Source organism: Vanessa cardui, chromosome 2, assembly GCF_905220365.1.
Source record: "Vanessa cardui chromosome 2, ilVanCard2.1, whole genome shotgun sequence".
NCBI lineage: Eukaryota > Metazoa > Arthropoda > Insecta > Lepidoptera > Nymphalidae > Vanessa > Vanessa cardui.
Genome location: NC_061124.1, coordinates 138,147 through 161,575, shown reverse-complemented (window position 1 = coordinate 161,575; position 23,429 = coordinate 138,147). Strand labels below are relative to the sequence as shown.

Here is a 23,429-nt window from a genome sequence, read left to right as displayed (position 1 = left end):
AAGTAGTCTAATATTTTTCATTTCATTTAACTTAGGAAGACTCTAAAAAATATGTTGAATACGTAATTATTTTTATTACTTTTTCGTGCATATTCATTTGTTTTAAAGTAGTGTTTTGTTTGAAGTCGGTTTTTCTTTTTGTTAAAATTTTTATTTATATATAATGACAATAACAATAACCTTACAATGGAGTCCAAAAAGATTAGTTTTCTTAAATATATAATTCAAAAGGTACGAACAATGGAGAGATCGATAAATGAAATAATAAAAAAGGTCATAAGCTACGGCATGTATGTTGCGGCGGTCGACTGATACTTCTAGCGTGCTGTTCGCTGACGGCGGACCGGATTACGCGCGATGGAATCGACTCTCGGGCGCATCTGTGTTTCTGTTTAAAAGACACTCGGTTATACTTCGAATTGCCTTGTTTATTTACCAGCTTCCTGTCCGTGAACTCATATCAAATTTAAAATATTTTCTAATATTGAGTTTTTAAATTGAAAAAGGGTTAAGTTATTAGTAAGGGTATAAGATCTCAAACAAAACGGAATACATTTAGAAGTATACTAATTTTTTTAAAACTTTAAATATAATTTTAAATTTTATACCCCGTTACTTTCAGCGCCGGTTAAATTTATACGGATAGATCGCTTAAAAGTCGATTGGAGTGGCTTTCTAAACTCTTCATAAAGTCGTTATAAACTAGTACTTTAATATAAATTTAGGCTTTTTATTCGATTAAATATGTAATGCGTAAATTATTAATTGATAATTAATTTACAAAAAAGTTGACATAAAATCCTTTAACGAGATACGGGAACAATTGATTGATTGATCTAAATCCTGTTTCAATCGAAGGAGGAAGTAAGGGTAACAGAAAGTCATTGAATTGATATTACATCATTTGTCGAGATTTTGAATAATGTTTGGAACTCGACAAAGATTTGTAAAAACAAGTGTTTTAATTAGTCGAGGCTGTTATAGAAACGGATCCATATTAATTATGATAATTATTTCAGAGGAATAGGGTCGATTTGAATACGGAAATTGTAATCAAGAACTGTTTGAAGTGTATATTATAGGAAAGGTATTCGCAAATCGCAATTAAATATGAATATCTAAGGATTAAATAATAAAGGCTGTGTACTTTGAAATGTGCACGACAGATGTCAAAACGTTCAAAATATATGACTACTTCTGATTATAGAAAGTAATATACGGTATTGGGAAGTATTAAAATTACTCAGTATTGTTGTAGCTTTAACTAAAGGCACAAGTTTTTTTCCTGTGGCAACACTAGCCTAATGTCATAAAAAACTTCTCTCAACAAATAAAAATTATTATTTTATTATAAAAAATAACTGTATTATCTTTAATTTTGTATTTAAATCAAGTTATTAATGTAATATATAAAAAGTATATTAATATACTGAGTGTCGTTCGTTAATGTGCAGTGTTTTCTTGTGTTGTGTTCGTCAGCTGACATTACGCAGGTAACGAACTCAATTTTAAAAAGTTTTCTTGTTCAACTTCTTGTTATCCCTCTAACTTACTATAGAAACCCTATTTCACAATTTATAAGTCAAATATTATAGCAACTGTTTGATCACACTGACGCCGTCTGTATTATTTTATCTAATAACTTCTATTTTTATAAAACATGATGACTCGTAGCACCAAGGCGCGTCAGGCCGAGGAACAACTCCAGCTGACGCTCCAGGAACTAAAAGCATCCAGGACTCAGTGTGATCTACTGTTAAAAGAAAGGGATGATAATGAACAAGAATTCTTGCAAATTCTTAATAAAAACAACGCATTAAAATCTGAGCTTTCGCAGTTACATTTACGATATGTAGAAATGGAAGAACAAAATAATAATTTGCAAGAAATAGTCAGTGGGTTTGATAATTGCAGAGATGAGTATGAGCAAGCTCTTATGCTCACCAATGACTTAAAAGCTAAATTACATAAGGCCCAACTATATATATCAGAATTAGAAAACAATAACCTCAACTTGAAGGCCTCTCAAACCCAGTGTCTATATGATGAACTGGTTGGATATAAAGCCACATTAGTGTCCCCGCTCACCAGTAACAAAGACATTTCGACAATTGATTTGACTGGTGATGACATGGGTTCTTCCAGTCTAGTATTAAGTAATAATAAATTCAAGAAATATATTAAAATTAATAGGTATATTAAGAAAACACAAAAATTGATAAAATCTAGAAATAATTGCCTTAATTATGAAAAAATCTGTAAGGAAAGAAATACACTCAAATTAAAAATGATTGAGTATAATAAGAATGTGAAAGATATGAGACAAGGTTATGAGGCTGATGTGACTGCTCTTCAGGCTGAGATATCATATTTAAAAAGCTCCTTAGACACCATATCAAAAAAATATGAACTGTCCCAAAATGAAATTACTGGTCATATCGCAGCCATGAACAATCTACTAGACTTAAGTAAGTATAATTCGGAGCGCTTTGACTCTCTCATAAACCACTATGCTTGTGATTGTCGGGGCGCTTCTGACTCTGGGGATCGTTCTGGGCTGTGCTCTGGTATGGTGTCTCCATCTCAGTCAACAGCTCATGTCAGCGCCATACCAAGCAAAACACATCATGTTCCTCCCAAAAAATGTACTAAAATTTATAGTGATGGAATGGGAAGAGATATGGGTGTTTTGCTCAATGACATGTGTAGGGGACAATTAGTAACAAATTATTGTATGCCAGGTGCAAGTTACTCACATATAATGAATAGTATTTTGAATTGTACTCATTGTCCTTCTACTACACTAATCATACTAGTTGGGAGAAGGGGAAATGTGAACAAAAAAATTCTTGATTATTATTACACTAAATTATTAAATTTAAATGTAGAAAGAATATTAATGTTCACATTTCCTTATATTAAAGATATGCCACAGGAAAATGCAATTAGGTTTAAATTAAATAATAGGTTACATATAATGACAAATAGTTATTATGTATCAAAAAATGACATCAATAATAAAATTGAATTAATTGATATTAATAATATAATTAATAATAATAGTTCAAGGCTCAATGTCTTAGTTCCCTCCATTTAATATTTGTGCCAGTTCCATGTCTAAGGTACAAGGTATGAAGAAAAGACATTGTCAAATTTTCAATGGTGCCTTTTACCATCCAGTGGAAAATTTCCAATTACGCATGTTATAAAAATCAAACAATGTTTTCGTTGGACAATAAGCTTACGTTTCAATAATGTATTTATAGGGTAGGTCGCTCTGATTACCTCAAAGGCTTTCAGAAACCTGTCAATGTGAAATCGGATGCGATTGTGTATAGCAGCGCTTTGTTCCGCTTTGCATTTTACATATTTATAGCACATCAAAGAAATTGTGTACGTGGCTTGATATTGTAATTATTCTTTAAAGAGAAGCGGTCGCAATAGTCAATAGGGGAGTAATAAATAGTGAGCGTTATAGAGGTTTTATTGGCCGAGGCTCGCCACTGGCGCGGCGAAGCTTCATGAAATTCTTTATAGTGTTTGTTCAACGACGTCGTTTCCGACGAGCTGCGGCGCAAAGGTGCCGCTATATTACTTTCTATATACTGCAACGCTTTCAAAATGTTAGTAACATTTCATTCAATGACAATCCTATGTTGTTGGAATTTATACTTCACTTGATTATGATGTTTCGAGAAGGAAAACGACAGCCCAAAGTTATAATATAAAACGCTAAGTTGCCAAAGGTTCGGAGTACAGATTCAATCGAAAAAAATCCGTCAGCAGTTACTCTTTTTTATCAATAAAAATAATACACGTATTTATCTTATATCCTGTATGTATGTTTTCGTTAATTTTCAAATTAATGGTGAATTTTTAAATAGAATCCAAAGCCTTTTATCACAGAAACCAAGAATCGAATACCCTCATTTTGTGATGTCGAAAACTTGATGTTCGAAGTTTATCCCTACTTCTCGTGTTGATACGAAGTTCGTCACTGTTCTACCGAAATCATCGACTTAGTTGTATATAAATTATATTGTTATAAGCATATTTAAATGTTATCACAAGTATTTCTTCTTAGCTAAGATAATACTGAAATCGACTAGACTCTCGAGCTAAGATTTCAAATATCCCGAATAGCTAAGCTCATTCGAAGCAATACGAGTATAACAAAGTATCGCACTAAGTACTACTTAATACAGTTATGCTATTTGGCTGTCGAATAACTAGACTAGCCTTGGGAGCCGGTTCATGTTACTTGTAACCAGTACGAGGAATGGGTGTCTCCGGGGTGGCGTGGTCTTAACATGATTAATAATTATAAAAAATAATTGAAGGTTGGTAGAGACACTAATGGCAGAATTTGAAACGATTAACCGCCGGGTACGAGATGAACAAAAATGCACATACAATTTCTGCTTCCTTGGTTCACGTGTTCGAGGCACTGAGCCTACACTACTATATTAATTTTTATAATTACATCACTTATAATATATCTTCACGGTTACCTGTGAGCAAGGGAAACGGTCACCTTAACGTTAACGGTAATCAATCAGGCGAACTGTAGGCAAGCGTCACAGTGTATTTATAATACACATGAAACATTTATTGCTCAAACACATATTAGCAGCAGTTTAGGCCACCCCGGGTTGCGGCCGACTCGTGCCGTGACGGCAGACGACGTGACGCTCTATTATGTCACGCAAGGTGTACGTCCCATGCTTCTAGAGAACAGTCAGAGTAAGAAAACCTTTCAATTTTCAAATTCATTCCTTTATCAAGTCTTAAGCTCTGAGTACCTTTTGAATCTCAACATCAAATCATTGCGACGCAATATGTCAATAAAGGTAAAGCAGATTATCGCTCACACTGAGTACACGAAAATATCTTAAGAAGACGAACCTTTTCTTACCCCGACTGTACATACTCTATATATATTATTTGAATAATAAGGAAATATTTTTTTGAAATTATAAGCTTTTTTTTTTGCACATAAATAGTGTTTGTTCGGTAAAAAACATTGATATATTTTGAATTTAATGTTAAGAATATTTTCCAATATCTTTTTTAGTTTAGTATTTGATATAAAAGTTCTATAGTAGTTGTCATAAATCATTATTCTGTTTAAAAACGATATTTCCTTGGCCGCTGCGCGTGTCGATGTGTGTAGCTACTTAGTGGTGTTTTCTGACTTCATAAAACGGAATTCCTTTCGCGTCGAGATCTTTATCAAGGCAATGATTGAAACCGAATATTTTGAATTCTTTTTTCAGTTGAGATGTCTCTTTTAGATTACTTAAGAAAATGCCTTTGTTGTTATTATTAAAAATTTTCATTAGTCGAACTAATGAAAATTTAGCGCGGTGGACCTGACGATTTTATTAACGAAAATGCTTACATCTGTAGGTTTCATGAGTATACTTAAACCTACTTTGATCATCGTATCGTAATGCCGTGGTATAACAAAGATGCCTTTAACTGACATCGGATCGATTTTTGACTTCTGATGGCATGTCAATAAGAAAAAATCTCTATCGACATAAATAGGCGCTTTTTTGTGTCTTGATTAGTTTTAGAAATAATTTTATGGTCTTATCATCGACAAGTTTACATTTTTACCGCGTTTATTGTGCTCATAGCTCATAATTGTGTTTGGGTAAATAACGACATAATAGATATCACGGCAGCGTAGAGTATGTTATATTGTATATTATATTGTTTATTTGTATTTTGAGAAGGTTAGACGAGTCGTCCCTTTCTCAAACCAAATAACTAAATATTTGAAAATTTAATTTGCGCATCCAAAGGGCATTACTCTTACTTAATATGATTAAATATTGTTATACAGTGACAATAAGTAACGTTCCTTAAATATAGCCGTTTACGTTACTTGGCGATCACTTTAGCAATACTTCGTGATAAAGTACTTAAGCTTTTGGTCATAATTTTATCATCCCGGGAAATTAAAGGATACCCAAGTTGTCTGGAAGCGCAACGGGCTCGTTAAAGGAGATCCTTGGCAATAAGTTATTGCGTGTTGTCAGTGTATTACGTAATGAGTACTTGAGCAATTTGAACATTCGAAAGCGAATACTTTAGCGACGGGGTTCGACTCCCAGAGCGTGTAATGAGAATGTGTGCGCTTGTTTTCGAAGCATAATGGAATGTGTGGCGCCATTTTATCACACGTCCAAATAAGTTAACCGTCGACGCGTGGCGCCGGCTGGGAAACGGCGTTTATTACAAACATATTAAATTAACATATATTTAATGAAAACGGGAGATTACATTTGAGGAAAAATGAGCCATTATGAATTTTCCAGAAACGTATAAATACCTTTTTGTCCGCTCCGAAATCAAATTAACTTTAATTCTTACCCGTATTTTATATTACTCAGTAGAATTAAGATTGTATTAATTGAGTTATAATTTTAGCGAAAAGCTCTCGGAAAGACATTTCAATTGTTATTTTATAGGAAAGTTTGAAAATAACTGTTCGATCGATTAGAATGATATTCGCTGCCGAGAATATATAATAATAATCAAAACGACATCATCAGTAAATAATACAAATTTTGACACATTTTTTTTTTTTAATTTTTGTCAGTCCAGTGTGTTGAATTCTGAAGTTGTACCAGAACAGACCAAGTACATTTACATTAACCGGCGCTGTTAGCATTTCATTTCGTTTGACGTTCAAATCAAATGTTAATCTCATAATTACACAACTAACAGAGTTGTGAGTGAACACACTCACTATCACATATTTAATGAGTATGAATTAGTTTGCTTCTAAATCTTCTGCGCTCAGCATTAAATTCAAGAACACGGACGAACGCTGCGATGTCCAAATGATGGGTTCCACGTGATTTGGAAATTGGATAATCTAAAATCTCTCTGCAGAGCAAAGTCACTTGCGTCTGTCACTAATGCACTTTTCCAAGCTTACGATGTTGTTTACTCTTGTAATGGACAGTAATAATTCATACAAAACTACTATTTCATTCATGAGGCATGCTTAGAAAAAAATAACTTTGAAAATGTTAAAAATTTCCTATTTAGATTTTGCAACAAACGTCGGAGAAGGAATCAATTAGGCGCTTCTAAAAGTCAATTTGTACAAGCAATGGAGTGAAAACTGAAAAGTTTGGAAACACAAATTGATGCCGCATTTAGCAATTAGGTCAAAGAAGCCGACTCTAAAAAGGTTATTGCAGTTTTAAATTAAGTTGTCAACTTCTGAGCATTCATTGCCCGTATGCTTGGTAATTTTTGGTCTGATATCCTTAGGTTACCTGTCTTACCTGTGTCCTTCTGTCATGGATTTTTTCTCGAAAATATCGGTGACGAAAACATCTGAGATTTCTTACATAAAGCAGGTCTTATCACAAGTTTAAAGGAATAAAAACAAATTGTAACAGTAGTTATGAAGGTAGATGTTGCTGCGATACGTTACACTGCGATATTAAATAAAAACATATTTTCGAAGAGCGCGTTGCTATCCAGTGAAAGAAATCTTGCGACTGAATATTAAAATAAAAAAGGTTTACCGAAACAATTGAGCTCGGATTTTGCACACGCTTTGTGTCACTCGTGACAATATCATAGTTTGGTACTTTCATTATTTTTTTGAGAGATATTCTATTTACGTATAACGCACGTGCAATTTTAGTATGGAATTACATTTGTAAACGTGTTGTAGTTTTATCTTAGCTGAGATTTATTTTAGAGCGGAGGTTACAGGTTTTCTTAATTTCTTTATAATTGTTTTATTTTTTAAAACATGGTTATTTACTTTCTAATGTTTGTTCAAATGTACCTAAAAGTACAAAAAGCTTTTTTTCCTTTTGTTTTGTTTTTTGTATAACATGTTGTATAGGTATATAAAATTTATAATGTAGGGTGTGCTTAAAAGAAAAGAATCCATATTTGGCTTTTATGGACAGGCACTGCTTGGGATGGAATGTTTGGATTCATCTTTGTCGTAAAGGTTTGAGTTAAGTATAAATAAATAGGATGTTTATTAAGTCCCAAGTATTGATAAGCAACGACTGCTGTTATTATTTTCCCTTGAAAATTAAATATTAAGTCTTCACAATGAATCCTTAAAATGTATTGTGTAACGAGATAATTTAAGCACAAATCCAGGGTTTAGGTGTCACATGCTCCAATATGGCATCGAGAATCTGATATTTAATTAGGACGGCCGGCCTAGGTCCTGCGGCGACGCTCCGGCGCCGAGGTGTTAATTACGAGACGACAAATCAAAGGCCGGCAAAATGATACGAATAAACCTCACTAATAAACTAAGCCTACCACGAATGAGAAAGTATATTTTGGTTGCTCTTGTTTTCCACGGCGCTGTGTCAACGGATCCATATGATTTTTTATGAAGCCTTTGAGACCGGAGATTGACGTACTTTTATTCTGAAAAAAATACCGCTTCCTGTGGGACAGACCTGTAGCGCTTTATGTAATTACCTCTTCATAATAAAATGCCATATCTTTTATTTGGGATAAAAATGTACTGTTTTTTGGTTCAGGTTTTGATTAGGTGTTATTATTCTTAATGGATGCTCCATTTTAACGTACTGTCACTATATCTTGACATGTTTTGGCTAGCTCTTTAATGTAACACCTTGTTCTAAGGTTTCTTTTCATCGTATAACTAAGTGACGCCTCCAACAATAGCTGCATGTCAGTGGTGTCGCGTGGGCGTCGCCATCGAGACATCAATTACTGCGACATTCCGACAACGGACGCCCACTCCGAATTTTGAAAGCACTTTTATGGAATAGCTTTCGTTACTCGGGCTTCAGTCAATGGATTATATCGATACTGTAAGATGCGGTCAGTGCCAATAAACTGTCAGACTGATCAGCTTGCTTCGTGCAAACTTGAACATTGCTCGGTTTATGAGTACATCGGTGAAACAGTACACTTCAAGGTTCGCGATAGTTATGCAAATGTATATTTTACGTTTTGCGTTTGGGGGTCGCAATAATACGTTCAGTTCAGCTGAGCAACGCGCGGATCGCTCGCGACCATGAGCGCCGCAAGTCTATTGAAACGACGCAATTAAAATATAGCACACACGAAAATGAAATTCGCGCTTGTCACGTCAATGGGCTAAAATTACAGCGAGTGTCGCTGAGAAGCATCACTACTTGTGAAACAATATAATGCGCACCTTCTATATAACGCGCTGCAGCTGCCGTAAACTAAATTACAGTAATTAAATCTGTGACATTGTATAATCTCTAAAAATAAAGTTGCGGCTATCTTTGCCTATAATTGTAAAATTGTATGTTCAATTTTCCTTTGGTGTGAAATAAGAAATAGTTTAAATGCTTAAAAGTACTGTACCGCTGAATATATTTTAAATACTTTATAAAGCGTCCACTATGTTAGCTAACAACGTTATCTGTTCATTTATTCAATTCTACTTTCTTGCAACGCAGCTGACCGTTCTTTTCTTTTTGTGTTCTTCTACTGTTTCTATGGTATTTAAAAGAGAGGTACAGCGCAGCTTCCCAGCGACTTCATGTTCTTATCTTATGAGAGTTACGTATATTTTTTATATCTTTCTCGGAGTCTTTACTCGGTGGTAGTGCTTTGTGTTAATCTGTCCCAGTGGCTGCCACCCACTCATCATCATATATTATCTATCCGCCTATCCATATAATATAAAAAATAATAATCTTTGGTCGTATAAATTGAAGTAATGAATTAGTTAATCGTTTTTTTTGTGTTTTTATCATAAAATTTATATTCGTATAAATCTACAGTATCGTAATATATGATGAATTATGGTCTGAGGTATATTATTCGTTAGTTGAACTAACGCTTAGTTTAATGACATTTCCGTGTAGAGAGGAAGTGCGTCAGTTGCAATGGGTTATTCGCGTACAGTTTATTCATTTTAATGAAATCGTATTTCGATATCTGAAAATAATCCGCGTCACTCGGGAACGTGATTGCTGGATCACCGTCGCCGGCCAGCCTGCTTTTCATTAACTTTAATCTTTATACGCTTCTCTTATTCGCTTTTAATTGAGAATTAGACGTTTCAAAAAGAATTTTTATGCTCTGGGAATAAAAGTTACTCAATATGATACAATGTACGTGTGTGCTGTGTGCCTCGGAGCGTAACTTCAGTCTGACCAGAGAGCTCAAATTGAATTAGTCTTTCAAGCGCTATTTTCAAGTTCCACAAACAGTTTTGCTTCAAGCATGAATGTGTATTAGAGCTAATTGTGAAAGGTCGCAAACATTGTTTAACAATTATAAAGTACTTTTGAAGCGAACTTTTTCAAAACATTCTTCAACGTTCCCGTACAAAGAACACGCATATTTTATAAATAGTTGCCTCCACTAGTTGCAACTTATTACAGTATTCATTGCATCAAAATGTTTTTGTATTTATTTATTTATTTTGACTTTAAATATTAGAATTCCGATAGATTATAGTTACTATCTTTAGTCACATCATTACATTATTTAATTACAATCAAAACAAGCAATCACCGATTCAATGCTCTCCGAGGCAAAGGTAGAGAAACGCTGTTATATATCTGTTTCCAGCCCGTCGCTGGGTCTTCTTTAGCCGAATTTACCAAACTTAATTGTTACATGAACCCCGACTACACGTATATATAGCGTTTACAGCTTATAAACAAGTCATTAGACTAATGGTTACATGCGCGTTCTGTTACAGGAACATTATAAATAATACTTCATACTCACTTTACGTTGTATCGCAGCGATCCAGCTGAGCCATCGGCGAGCGCTGTTCCTGCAAACATTTCATTACATTAACACGCTTAGAACTATTACAGAAACAGCTCGCTAATGTCCCACTGCTGGGCAAAGGCTTCCTTACCATTTCGAGGACTTATTACATTAAGTACATCCTTACAATTAAGTATATTAATTAATCATGGGTTTGAAGTTATAGTCATCGAATAAGATTCAGTTTTGTAGCAGCTGGGTCATAGTTAATACAACATAACATTTAACTCAACGCTATTGAATTCTCCTTAGATCCATTTCCGATATCAGTTCTCAGACAAATCTAGTAACCGGAAAACGGAGAGTCGTCGTCGACATCGCGCACGAAATAATTCTATTAATGTGAGCGCACGCGGTAGGCGAACGGTCAAACTTTTTCCATTCTCAATAAGTGGGTACAGACTTACTCGGACTTTTCTAAGGCTTATATGAAATGTATATACGATAAATTACATATTGTAATTATTATAACTCGGTATGCGGCAAATGAATGGGATTTTAAAATCAGTCTCTTATATTATACATAAGAAGTAGCGCTTGCTATTTATACAATTATTTTATGCGACGCGGACCGACGAGCTGGGGGGGGATCGTGGGTAACAGCTGGATGCGAGTGGCGTAAGACCGGCCGCCGTCGGGACCTCTGAGAGAGGCTTTTATATCCCACTGGAAAACGTCAAGATGAATGAATAATTGAAAAAATATATACATTTTTTTTATTTTAACCTAATAACTTTTGACGAAGATATTTTGATAAATATTTTGTTTCTGTGTGACTGAATGCAGTGTTTTTCCGGGTGAATTTTACAAAAAATACACATATTGCATGGCAGTTGCACCCCTTTATTTATTGTGATAAATAGATACAATGATTTTTAGCGTAAAAATAATGCGTAATATTAAACTTTCTAAGGAATTTTCTTACCATACAAAGGAATACAAGATTATTCTGTTGTTATTAAGATTTAAGAAAAGCGTCGTTACAGACAAGGAGACACTTGATACTCGCCACGATACAAACACGTCGTCAGGAGTTTTCTCAAAGAACTAATCGTGCGTGGGCGCTGGCAGTTGACAAAATTAAAAAACTTCGAAGTGCTGTTACCAAGTTTCGAGTGCCAGTTCTGCGAATTCCGATTCCTTTCCAAGTACTACGTATTCCTTTCTTTGCTAAACCATAAAGCTATAATTTAGTAGAAAGAGATTTATATTGTACTAATCGGGATTGATATATTTTTGGATTAAATAAAGATTCTGTTGCTTTTTCTTGATCAAAATCAGAATATACAGTTGTAAAATTTGAATTATCACTTACTAGAAATGTAGAATCAACACTGGGGAAAAACGTGCAAGAATCTCAGTGACAATAATATCTGACAGCAATATAACTCTCGAATTAAAGCAGTTATATTATATTTACACGAAATTTGATATTTGTGGTCACGCGTCACGTGGAGGTCATGGCGGCGTGACATTTGAAAGTGCGAACGAGTGACACGTCAAACAGTGCTTAGTTCAGATTAAGTACTGGCGACCTGATCTGAGTGTGACTCATTTGTTATGGGATAATTTGATGATTTTATTGATTATAATTATAAAAATCTGAACAGTTTATTATATTTTGATAAAATTATTGATATTTGATATTTATTCAACAATTTTAATCGTAATATACTCTCACCTTAAGTCAGTTTGTTTATTCCTTCTGATGGCCGCGGTCTCGCAATGAGTTCTGTTTTAAGTGTCAATAAATAAAGAAGTACCACTCACAGAGCCATTAGACATGGATTCCATTCGGGTATCTAGCTGTACGAGTTGAGCGGGCGCGTCACGTCGGGCCTATCTAATGCAGGTTGCATTAGATAGGCCCAACGTGACGCGCTCCTCGACTTTATTAGCGCAGATTGTAACTGGGACGATGTGTTCTGCATCAATTGGACGCGTCACAGTGAAACCCCGACTCTTGATGCGATGTCGACTTCATATGCTGTGTGCTGACCAACTATGCATGCTACATTACTCCAAGTTGGAACACTTATCATCGGGAAACAAGCGGGCATATGGAAGTGATAGTTTTCGGTTATCACTGCTGATAAACAAAATACTAAATATTTCTGATTGGTAGTAGAATATGCGTTCATTGGGTGGTACCCACCTAGATGGACTTGCACATAGCTAGGTAAATAATTTTTTAAAAATATTTGTTAATATTTTTGTTTATTTATCCTTTAGAATATATCCGACAAAAAATTGTATTAAAACTCTTCTATATTTAGTCTTCAGTACAACGCGCAATCTGCTCGCAAGCTGATATTACCTCTGGGGCGAAGCTGCTAGCACTTTGTATAAAAAGATAATTAACTTTATAAAGCAGCTTATTAAGTCTGCTGTAGCTTAATATTATAGATTTAAGGCTGTAGGAAAAGATAAGAGTATTTCGTTCTATAAAATAACGAATTAATATCTGTATAACGAACACGAGTGTAATTATACGTGCACGCTACGATGCAGTTCTGCCCGGCGAGTGCTCCCCAGCGTGGCGTGGCACTTATAAAATGCACAGCGAAATCTTAAGGCTGCCGCGATCGCCACGTTATCCCGCGGAAAGTAAAAAATAGGAGAGCTTTTTAAGCGCGAAAATAAATAGAATGAGACTTATTTTCCTTGTTGTATTAAAAAGAAGGAAATTTAAACGAGTCGCTTTAATAAAGGTGAAGATGGAGGAGCTGCCTCTTCATCTTCAAAATCAAAACATTCTTTATTCAAGTAGGCTCTTACAAATACTGTTACGTCGTCAATTTGCTGAAGTATTCGTTATTTAATCATTATAATTATATCCTGTATTCAATTCAAGGAAAACGAACTCTACACTTTTTAATTATTTTTGTGATATAGGATTTTTAAAAATACTGTGATATTTTATTTCATAAACTAATACATTGCCCGGGGCAGATACGCCATCTGATTAATTTTGCGAAGCTGCAAACTTTGTTTAACAAGTTTGTTTTAATGTGCTAATGCAATGGTCACTGAATCTATAAAATAATAAATATTATTGCGAGTAAATATATATATTGTTCTGTGTATTATAGTTAAGTACGGCTACATTATTAATAAAATTTCTAAAGGAGTTTTGAGAAATGCGCTTACAAATAAAAAAGCGCAAAATGATAATAATTTATGATATACGTATGAGTATATAACACTAGCGACCCGACCCGGCTTCGCACGGGTGCAATACTGATAGTAAATATACTAGAGAATTTGTTTATTTACGACATCACATTAGAAACATTATATAAAAAAACATCTCTCTCGAATCACTTTATCTATTAAAAACCAGTACCAAAATCCGTTGCGTAATTTGAAAAATCTAAACATATATAGGGACAAACAGCGGTAAGCGACTTTGTTTTATGCTACGTAATGATGATGATAAATAACTACATATGATGGCGTTGAACTAAGCCCTGAGGATATGCCTTTGTTTTTATTATTTATGTAAACATTATTTAACAAGAATTTGCTTATTGTGACGTATGATCAGGAAAGCCTGCTAATATCGTCGTTAATATTTCAGCCGCATGAAATGTACGCGTTAGTTAACGGCGCTTTTAATATGTTTCGCTCGCGTGTTACAATTCCCGTCACATCGCGATATTCCCGCGAGGCGTCAGCTGAGATGTGAACCTAATTTGTGTCTGTTTTGTCACCTTGTTCATTAGTAATCTGAGACAAGCGGAGACATGACATGATACTCTAGTATTACAGGCTTTGCTGTGCCGTACTAGCTGCTCCGCGTGAGTTCGCTGTACGGCTCTGCTACGCCTCGTAGGGTATATTGGAGTACTGTTATACATTCTACGACCTTTCCAAATAAACGAGATATATTAAGCACTAACGTTGTTTTATATAAGAACTGACTATTCTTATAAATGTGAGAAGTATTTTAATAAAGAAACGTATTCACAACATTTTAATATAGGTAATCTAGTAAAGGTATAATAAGAACAGCAGCCGGTTTCAAGTTTTTTTTAATTTTCCTATTTATCTCTTGTAAATCACTCGACAGGAGTGGATCACGATTACCCCCCCCCACCACGACAGTAAGGGGTCCGGATCGACCCAGAAACTTTGAGATCGTTGAAAGACCGATATATTCACGTGTTTTTTATTAATAATCGAGGAAGCCCATTGGATAGATCATGTCTGTTTTAACAATCGTCACTGCGTTTTATTGTGATTTCCTTTTTTATTATTTGTGTCTTTCTCGGCGCTTAAGCTTGTTACATTTTAAATAAATACATATATTTCCAATTGATGACACTTATTTTTAACTTTAATAAATAAAAGTATATCGTGTTTGATATTACAATTTGATGTCAACTGAGTTCATAATCCTCAAAGAATTATTTGTTAGCTAAAAAAGAAATTGGCTTCGTGAAAATAACCACAAGCTCATACTGACAAAGACACATTACAATTAAAGTTTAGCGGCTCAAATAAGAATTTTCAAATGTTCATCGACGGCAGCAGCAGGGATCAGGTCAAACCATGCCGGGAATGATTGGTCGCTCGCGAATGCAATATTTCACACCGAGATAACAACTGCCTGGATTCGGATTTATATCTGTTCTGCTCTGCTCTTCCCGGCTTTCAATAGATTAAATGCTCGCATTAATTATTGAAATCTTTATTCAATTCTAATTTTATGTCTGTACGATCGAAATTGTAGCTTCCGTGTTTCAAATTTGAAATATTTTAGAGACACTTAAAGATATTTTCTATGAAGCAATATAAAGCCAAAATATTTTAACATTAAAAAAAATCTTTTTATTGAAAAGACGAAATGAGAATGAAATCAAAATCGATTTATTATTCTTTGGGAAAATTTGGTGCAACGAACAAACAAATAAACTTACTTCATTATGAGTGTAGTTTTCTTTTTGCAAAGTAGCGAGCGACTAGATTTGCAATAAGTATAATTATTCTTACATTAATGAGATTACTAACTTTCATATCTCTTTCAAGATAGCAACGCGATGCAGAGGATTCGTTTCGTCTTCATCTGTTTTAAGTCGCCGTAGTCTTTCAGACACCCGTACTCGTTGTCGCGCGAGCATTGTTTCAGAATGAATCTCGCCCGTCGTCACATATCTCTGACGGCCTCGAGTCTGAGAGCGATCTGTCACCGCGAGATAGAGAGACGATGTAGCCGAGATTACTCCGTCTCGCGGGCTTGACTGATGTATAGCGATCACTTTCGGAGAGGATCGATAGAAAACTGAGGTGAGGTGTATTATTTAAACTGTTCTACCGATAGCAAGAGGCCCGAGCAGAAGCGCCGTCTTGTAGCAATTTGTTACTTCAACAGATAGCATTATTGACTTTAGCCATATATCTCACGCAAACTGATCTCATAGAATATCAGAGTAATAAATTACAAGTAAAAAAAACCTTTTTAAAAACAAGCTTTTATTCAAAAGCGCTAAAAAGAATGAAATAAACTTTTAGCCTTAAGGTTTGTTTCTAATACGTCTTTCGCATTTGACAAAGTTTAAACGATATAAAAGCTTATCGCGAGATTATTTGTTTAGATGAAAAGGTAAATTAAATAATTTGATTTGAATAATTTTACAAATGAAGTAATAATATTAATAGTTCTTTGTTCCATACTTTAAATTTTTTTACTTTTTAGTAATCGCCAGCGCTTTTCTCAGTGCGTTCATCTCCTTTATTTATTTCATTTGATACCTATATTGAGCGAATACAAAATTTCAGCTCAATCGGATAAAGACGAGCTGCTTATAAATTGAGTTTCAAGATTTTTGCCACGGAGTACAAAATTTGACAAAAAATGATAATTTGAAATAAAATGTTGTGCGGCAATCGGAGTCAGACCGGCACAGCTGACTCGAACGCAGTACTTACATATATTCAAATTACCAACGCAAAATTAATAAACGATTTTTCAAACAATAAAAGATAAAAAAGTTTATTTTAAATGAAACCATTACATTAACGAAAAAAAGAGACACGATAGTACTCATAAATATAATGCAAATTCTGAGCTAACGTTTCGGTATCTTCATCAAAATAAATCTTAGATGCTGGAATGTTTTTCTAAAAAGACGAAAAATAAAGTCTGACGTCTCTCTGTGCGGCGCTCAGTGCAAGCAAATTTGTTGCGACACGCGGATCTTTTTATAAATTAATTTGTTTCGTAAATTCCAAAATCCACTTTTCGATGTCTAAACAAATATGTATAAAGTAATTTGATTGTGATTGTATAGAGGATATATAGGTCGAGCAAAATGAAACAAAAAACAAGCATTCGAAAAATGTCACGGACACAAACTCTTAGGAGAATTAATTTAAAAAAATGTATCGGAGGAGGGAAATTCGCGAGTGACACACGGGAAACGTTCTTAATCCGATATTAGTGGGAGTGAGTGATTCAGTGTTTGAGAGCAGCGGAAACAGATGCCGGTCTGAGTGATAGTCAGATCAGCTCAGTATTTAATATATAACGAATTCGAATGTTTTATATCGCTCTAAAAACCTTCATCTCCGCATCCGGAATGTCTACATCCAATAATTCATGTGAATTAACTCACAATTAATCTTGAAAAATATTACACGCATTATAAAATACGTAGACATTTTATAGTTTATGGATATTCGTCTCTGATAGTAAGATGAAAAGTGGTTAGAAACAGTTGATCACTGACTGATGTTGATATTGCTGATTAGTGCATTTACATATTGGCTACTGCATCGTATTATGATATAACTTCCGGGTAGCGCTACAGGTATTGACTGTGATTTCATTATAGAACAGATAGCTCTCCGGTCTATTTATATCCTTGGGGCTCGACGGTCCCTTTCGTGATGTTTTTTAATAAAATAGGATTGCTTGCGGCTGTGTCATATTATATTTACAAAAATATTATTTATACTCACTATAACACTCTCCTAGTAAGCTGTAAGACACGAGAAGTTAGGATAAGCGCATAAAGCCGGGCTTCTGAACCCGCAGTCAATAAATCTTTTTTCGCAAGATAATTGTTTCTGTAAGAAATATTTCATAGTTATTGTTAACTTTGAAAATTAATGAATTTATTTATATTATAAACAAATCGGGCATCTTAATAAACAAAATACTTTACTGTACAGATGTTCTAAAAGTCTTGAGTTAGTATTAGTTGTTGTCAGGGATATATCGATAGAATTGATTAGATTTTTGGAATTTTATTAAAATAATATTGTAATTTAATTCGTTGGAAAGAGTAACTTGAGTTTTTTGCCGGCATTTTTCGGTAGAATCAACATTTTTATGTAATTTTTAGGTAAACGAGAAGATTGACTACCCGGTGGTAAGTATCAGTATTGTACTCACGTATAGTATTCACTCCCTATAGACTTTGGCGCTGTACGAAAAATTAACCATTTCTTACATCACAATAATTTGTCATAATTTGGTGTTGAGGATGTTATTATGTCTCCCTTGTGTTTGTAGTTAAACTAGCTTACTTTCCCTTTAAATCGGAAAACAACATTAACTATAAGTTCCTATTGCAGTTTGGCGGTAGAGTATCTGATGAGTGTATCTGATGGCACCCAGACGAGCCTATACAAAGCCCGACCACCAAATAAAACTACATACTAAAATATTGCGGTGGCTAACCTACCTTCACATTTAACACATGCTTGTTAAAGTATACTCAAAATATAACGGGTAATATCTTAAGAAAACAATCAATATAAATCTCTATTAGGCAACTTTGTATACCATATTAATTTGTTTGTTGCGTGAATCTTATTTTTGCTATTAACTAAATTCAATTTGTAAAACGCTATTTTATATTTTTAACTAGCGATATCGTTCTGTCATTCAATAAATTAAAGTAATGGTTATAATCTTTTCCGCTTAATGTACTATGATTTATTTGGATCTGTTATCAAACGAGTCTCATAAATCTCCTCGGCTAGCCGCCGCTCCGAAGCAGAAGCGGCCTGCTCGCCAACGCGCCATGGTCGCGCTCTTCGGGCCGCGGTCTTACGAGTTGCGTTATCGCGAACCTATACATACATACGTACACACAAAATACAATATAAGTATATGCAATAAAATAATATTGTAGTATTTTTAATCATTTTCCAGCCAAATTTTTCGTTTCCATGAAATCAAGGTATTTTGTTACGAAACACAATGTAGTGGTAAATTGAAATTATTTTTAACCACTTATTATATAGTTTTTTACTTAAATTTGAAGTAAAATCCATCTCTATTAATAACTGTTATCGACATCGTCAATGCGCCACTAACTTAGGTCACGTTATATTATTTATTTATTTACACATTGGCTTACTGTCTTTTCAATTCAAAACACAACTTAGTATCGCTGCTGAGCGAAAAATATGAGTGAGATGAGTCCTGAGATTTGCTTGCACAAAGCTGTAACGAAACAACACAGCACAAACAAGATTCTCGTCCGGTCAAAATTGCCAATTCAAAGATGAATAAAATATACCGAATTAAGTATTCACTATTTGAACACTAAAGATTTTTAATACGCAGGTTTTTATCAACATTATTACATGTATTGTCAGAGAATGTCGTCCGCCGCGCCAGCAATGTTAATATATCATTCTATTCTTTTACCCGATCTTAATAACATATAATATTGCAATAATGGAATAAGTGACGGTTCTCCGCTGTCTTTGAAATAAATAGATTTACAGCCGCTTAAAGTTGTCTGACTTTCTTTCGACTTTATATATATTTTTTATGAAATTTCCAAGCGGACATTGCTCTCTGTTAGATTCCTTTTATTAGTGTCTTGAACATCAAGTGTTACTGCAAATAAGAACGCTTTTATGTTCTCGAACACGATGCCAAATGCTTAAAACAATTATCTCGTACTGTTGATTTCATTGCGATACAATGGCTCGTCCATTAGAACGAAAATGTCTTACGCAGTCTGCATTGATGATGGTAATGTTGTCCGACTGACTGACCTACGACGGGCGACTAAACTACGGGCGACTAAACTTCGGGGAGACCAGCCGATCGCAGAACATATGGTGCACAAGTTCGTGCGCAACTAAAGTAAGGGACTTTGATAGTGCGTTGCGGCGGGAAACCGGAATTCCAGACCTCCGGCAATTACTGAGAATATTTCGATGGAAAAAACACATATTTTTTATCGACTCGCCCCGGGGCTCTGCGGCCTCTTAATAAGGAAATATTAAACAATAATCGAAATTCTTTTTGACTTATATTACGAAGCATCTAAAATGTTATTGTTTATTGTTGATAAAATATATAAAGAAATCGTATTTTACTTGATAAAACTACAAATACCTGGAATAAAACTGATGTCAATTTTATAATGAAAAGTTTTTTCAAACTTCAAACAAAAGTGTTGAAAATGTTAGTTCATTAGGAGTTTCGGCTGTTTCGACTTACAATAGAAAATATTGCTATTGTGAATTTTGTGAAAACAACATCGTGCCCGTGTTTGCATCAAACCTGTCTCCAAAATCATGACACGAATTCAATGTTTAAAAAATATCCAACGGAAAAGACGTGTTGTTACTATTTTGTTGTTGGCATTGTTGAGACGGTGAGCCGTTAATACTGATCGATTTTTGATCAACGTTGTTTTGTACATAATCTCAACAAATATATACCTACGTATGTTAGACGCGAAAAACAATATTTTATAACGTAAATTTATTTTTTAGTTCCTACGTGAGTCATAAACGAGAAATGATATTATGTACGAAATATATATAAACATGTGATAGACAGAGACAAAAAGACGCTCTATCTATTAGCGAAAACCGTATCAAAACCATTCGAGTAGCAGAGAAGAAAAGCGGATATTAATATTTATAGATACATAATTAATTTGTACGGCTTCAAGTTTTGTAATTTGTTATTAATTTATCGCTTTTAAATAGAATAAATCATATTCGTAACAATGTTTTGTTGGTGATCAGGTGTTCAAGAACCTAATGTTGTCTTAAATTTTCGCGATTATTACACATTTAAATAAAAATAATTATAACGGATGAATCGCGTATATTAATTATTTTTAAACATCCCGACGTTTCGAGCACTTTGCAGTGTTCGTGGTCACGGGTAGTCAGTCTACCCGTGACCACGAACACTGCAAAGTGCTCGAAACGTCGGGATGTTTAAAAATAATTAATATACGCGATTCATCCGTTATAATTAGTTTTATTTAAATGTTCAAGAACCTTCTAGTAATTGTCACCTCTGATCTCTGGTGCTGCTAAAATAATAGTTGGCACCGAAACACTATTACCATCACGGTACAAGCCGTGAGATCTAATCTAAGTCTCATTTGCTCGCATACAATCGCGCTAATTCACTCAACTGCGTACATTGTATACATTATAGAATATCATATTTATATGTTATAGCTGCGCGTTCCTTTACTATTCTTTGTCATTGCTAGCCGGTTGGGGCGCAACAATGCAATAATGCATTTGAACGTCTATAAATCGTCGTCTCGGTGAGTGGTTATTGTGTAGATCGCTATTCGCGGCTGATGTTTCAGCGGTGAGAGTGATGGATGCGCGATCGCAAGTGTTACAATGGCCAGTTCATCTATTCGTGGACGTCAGCGGTTGCCAAGTACACGGCGCGTCGCGGCCAAGACATGGCGTGGACATTTATTTTCGCCGTCACATGTGTTCCTGCGATTCGGGGGAATTATTGCACTCGTGTCGCTGTGCTCGTGGCAGCGGTCGCTTGTCATTTGTCAATGGAGTCGTTTGGGAGTGACGAGCACTCCGCGTTACACCGCGCCTCGTTCCACTGACCGCAAGGTGTTGTGTCTGTGGAGTGTAACGTGGAAATCGATTTTGTGATTAGGTTCACTACGTATTAGTGGCCTTAGCGAGTCATATGTACAATTGATTTCATCGAAATGTAGGAAAATAGTAGACTGTAGCCCTTCATCAGCTGTGGTTATGAGCCTTTCGATAATAATTATTTTAAATAGTCACAAACAAAGAAAATGAAATTAAATTTGATAAATATTTTTAGTATCTATTTGACGTCAATTATGGACGTCAAAACGAGACGAGATTTAAAATAAATAAAAAACCGAAGTCAACAAAGCTTTTACAAGAATTATTTAAATGTTATTAGACAAGATAAAATCTTTTGAAAATTAGGTAACTCAGTTGTTACTATTTTTATGTAACATATATTTTATTGTTTATTTAGTGTGTTATTTTTATACAATATATAATATACGTATATTCATTAAAGGAATATCTAGTATCTGTTACCTGTTTGAAGAAATAAAAAGTATAATTAAGTATCAGTTGTGAGGGTTAGACTTATTATTCATTAAAGTTTGCCTTGCTTTGGCCAAGCTGTGATGGCCCAGGTGCTGACTCATAATCGAAGCTTTTTAATTTATATCCTGGGAATTCATTGGGGCACCGATATAGAAATTTAGGAAAACTTCGAGGAAACTTGGTAGTACTGGATGAAAATTTACCACACACATAATATACAATAAGTCTTCTCTTCGTAAACTGCGGCGTAGGCGGGCCAGTATTGGGACATTTAAAGGCTTTACTTATACTGTAGTTGAGTTAGTTGTGGATATAGTTTGACTCGACTAGTCCCAATTAATATAAATTTGATTAAAACACGACATCACTTGCTTACTACCCTTTTAATTTGATCTGTATATTTTACGAGCAGTTCGGATCCAATCATCGCTTCGTATGAGATTTCACTATTCATCGAATAGCTACGATCATCCAATTTTATTGCTACACAATGCTGTACGCAGTATAGCCGTGTGCGTGTGTGTGTAAGCGAGTGTGGACGACGAGTGCATGGATGTGTTTGTGGTGTTATATTTAGCATGTTATTCTTAGTTTTCCTCTTACATTTATAAAGTTATAAAGATTATTATTAGAGGTGATTGTGGATGAGGATTTATTATTAACATGATTAGCCTCAATTGTTTTTATTACATTATAAATATAAGAGGTAAGCGTTTATTTTAATATTTTTGGTTGTAAGTGGCATCTCTTTTTAGATTATAAGACACTGCAATATAGCGTGTATGCTGTTTATATTAAATAAAAAAAAATAATTAGGATTCTTACTTAATCCACTCGTAGTTTTAATTGTCCTTTAAAAACCAATAGGCTTTAAGATCACAATTTTTTGTTTGTTTGTTCGTTTGAGCATCTCTTTCTCATCATCTCGAAACTGTCAATACTCTAACGTGTGAGATTTTAGATGCCATTCTTGGCGATTATAATAAAGCGTATTATTTTTATATTGAATAAAGTTAATATTTTTTTTGCAGCTAAGCTTAATATTTTTTAATTTAGAATGGCATAGGTTCGAGGCGTCGTTATATTCCTAAGTTTATCACGTGCTTTCCTACGTAAAAAGTTTCTAAAGCTCTTTAATTGTAATTTTTGGAATAAAGTTCGTTTACGCGGCTTACAGTAGAGTACCGCGTTATTTTCAACCGACTTTAAAAAGGAGGCGGTTATCAATTCGTCGTTTTTTTTTTATGTTTGTTACCTCATAACTTTTCATTGAGTGGATCGATTTTGATTTC

General features: G+C 34.5%; 2 protein-coding genes across 2 annotated transcripts in view; one reads left to right on the top strand and one right to left on the bottom strand.

Annotated features, from left to right (window-relative positions):
- LOC124540071 (FMRFamide receptor-like) overlaps positions 1 to 23,429 on the bottom strand; it is a 93,496-nt gene that overhangs the window by 46,154 nt on the left and 23,913 nt on the right. Inside the window, exon 2 of the mRNA XM_047117486.1 lies at positions 10,750 to 10,798. The gene's annotated coding sequence lies outside the window, so the exon portion shown is untranslated. The remainder of the gene's footprint in view (positions 1 to 10,749; positions 10,799 to 23,429) is intronic.
- LOC124536366 lies at positions 1,317 to 2,949 on the top strand (the record flags this gene model as incomplete). The annotated part of the gene is made up of 2 exons (XM_047112900.1): positions 1,317 to 1,493; positions 1,675 to 2,949. Coding segments are annotated over exons 1-2 (1,322 nt in total), but the record flags the coding sequence as incomplete, so codon positions are not given.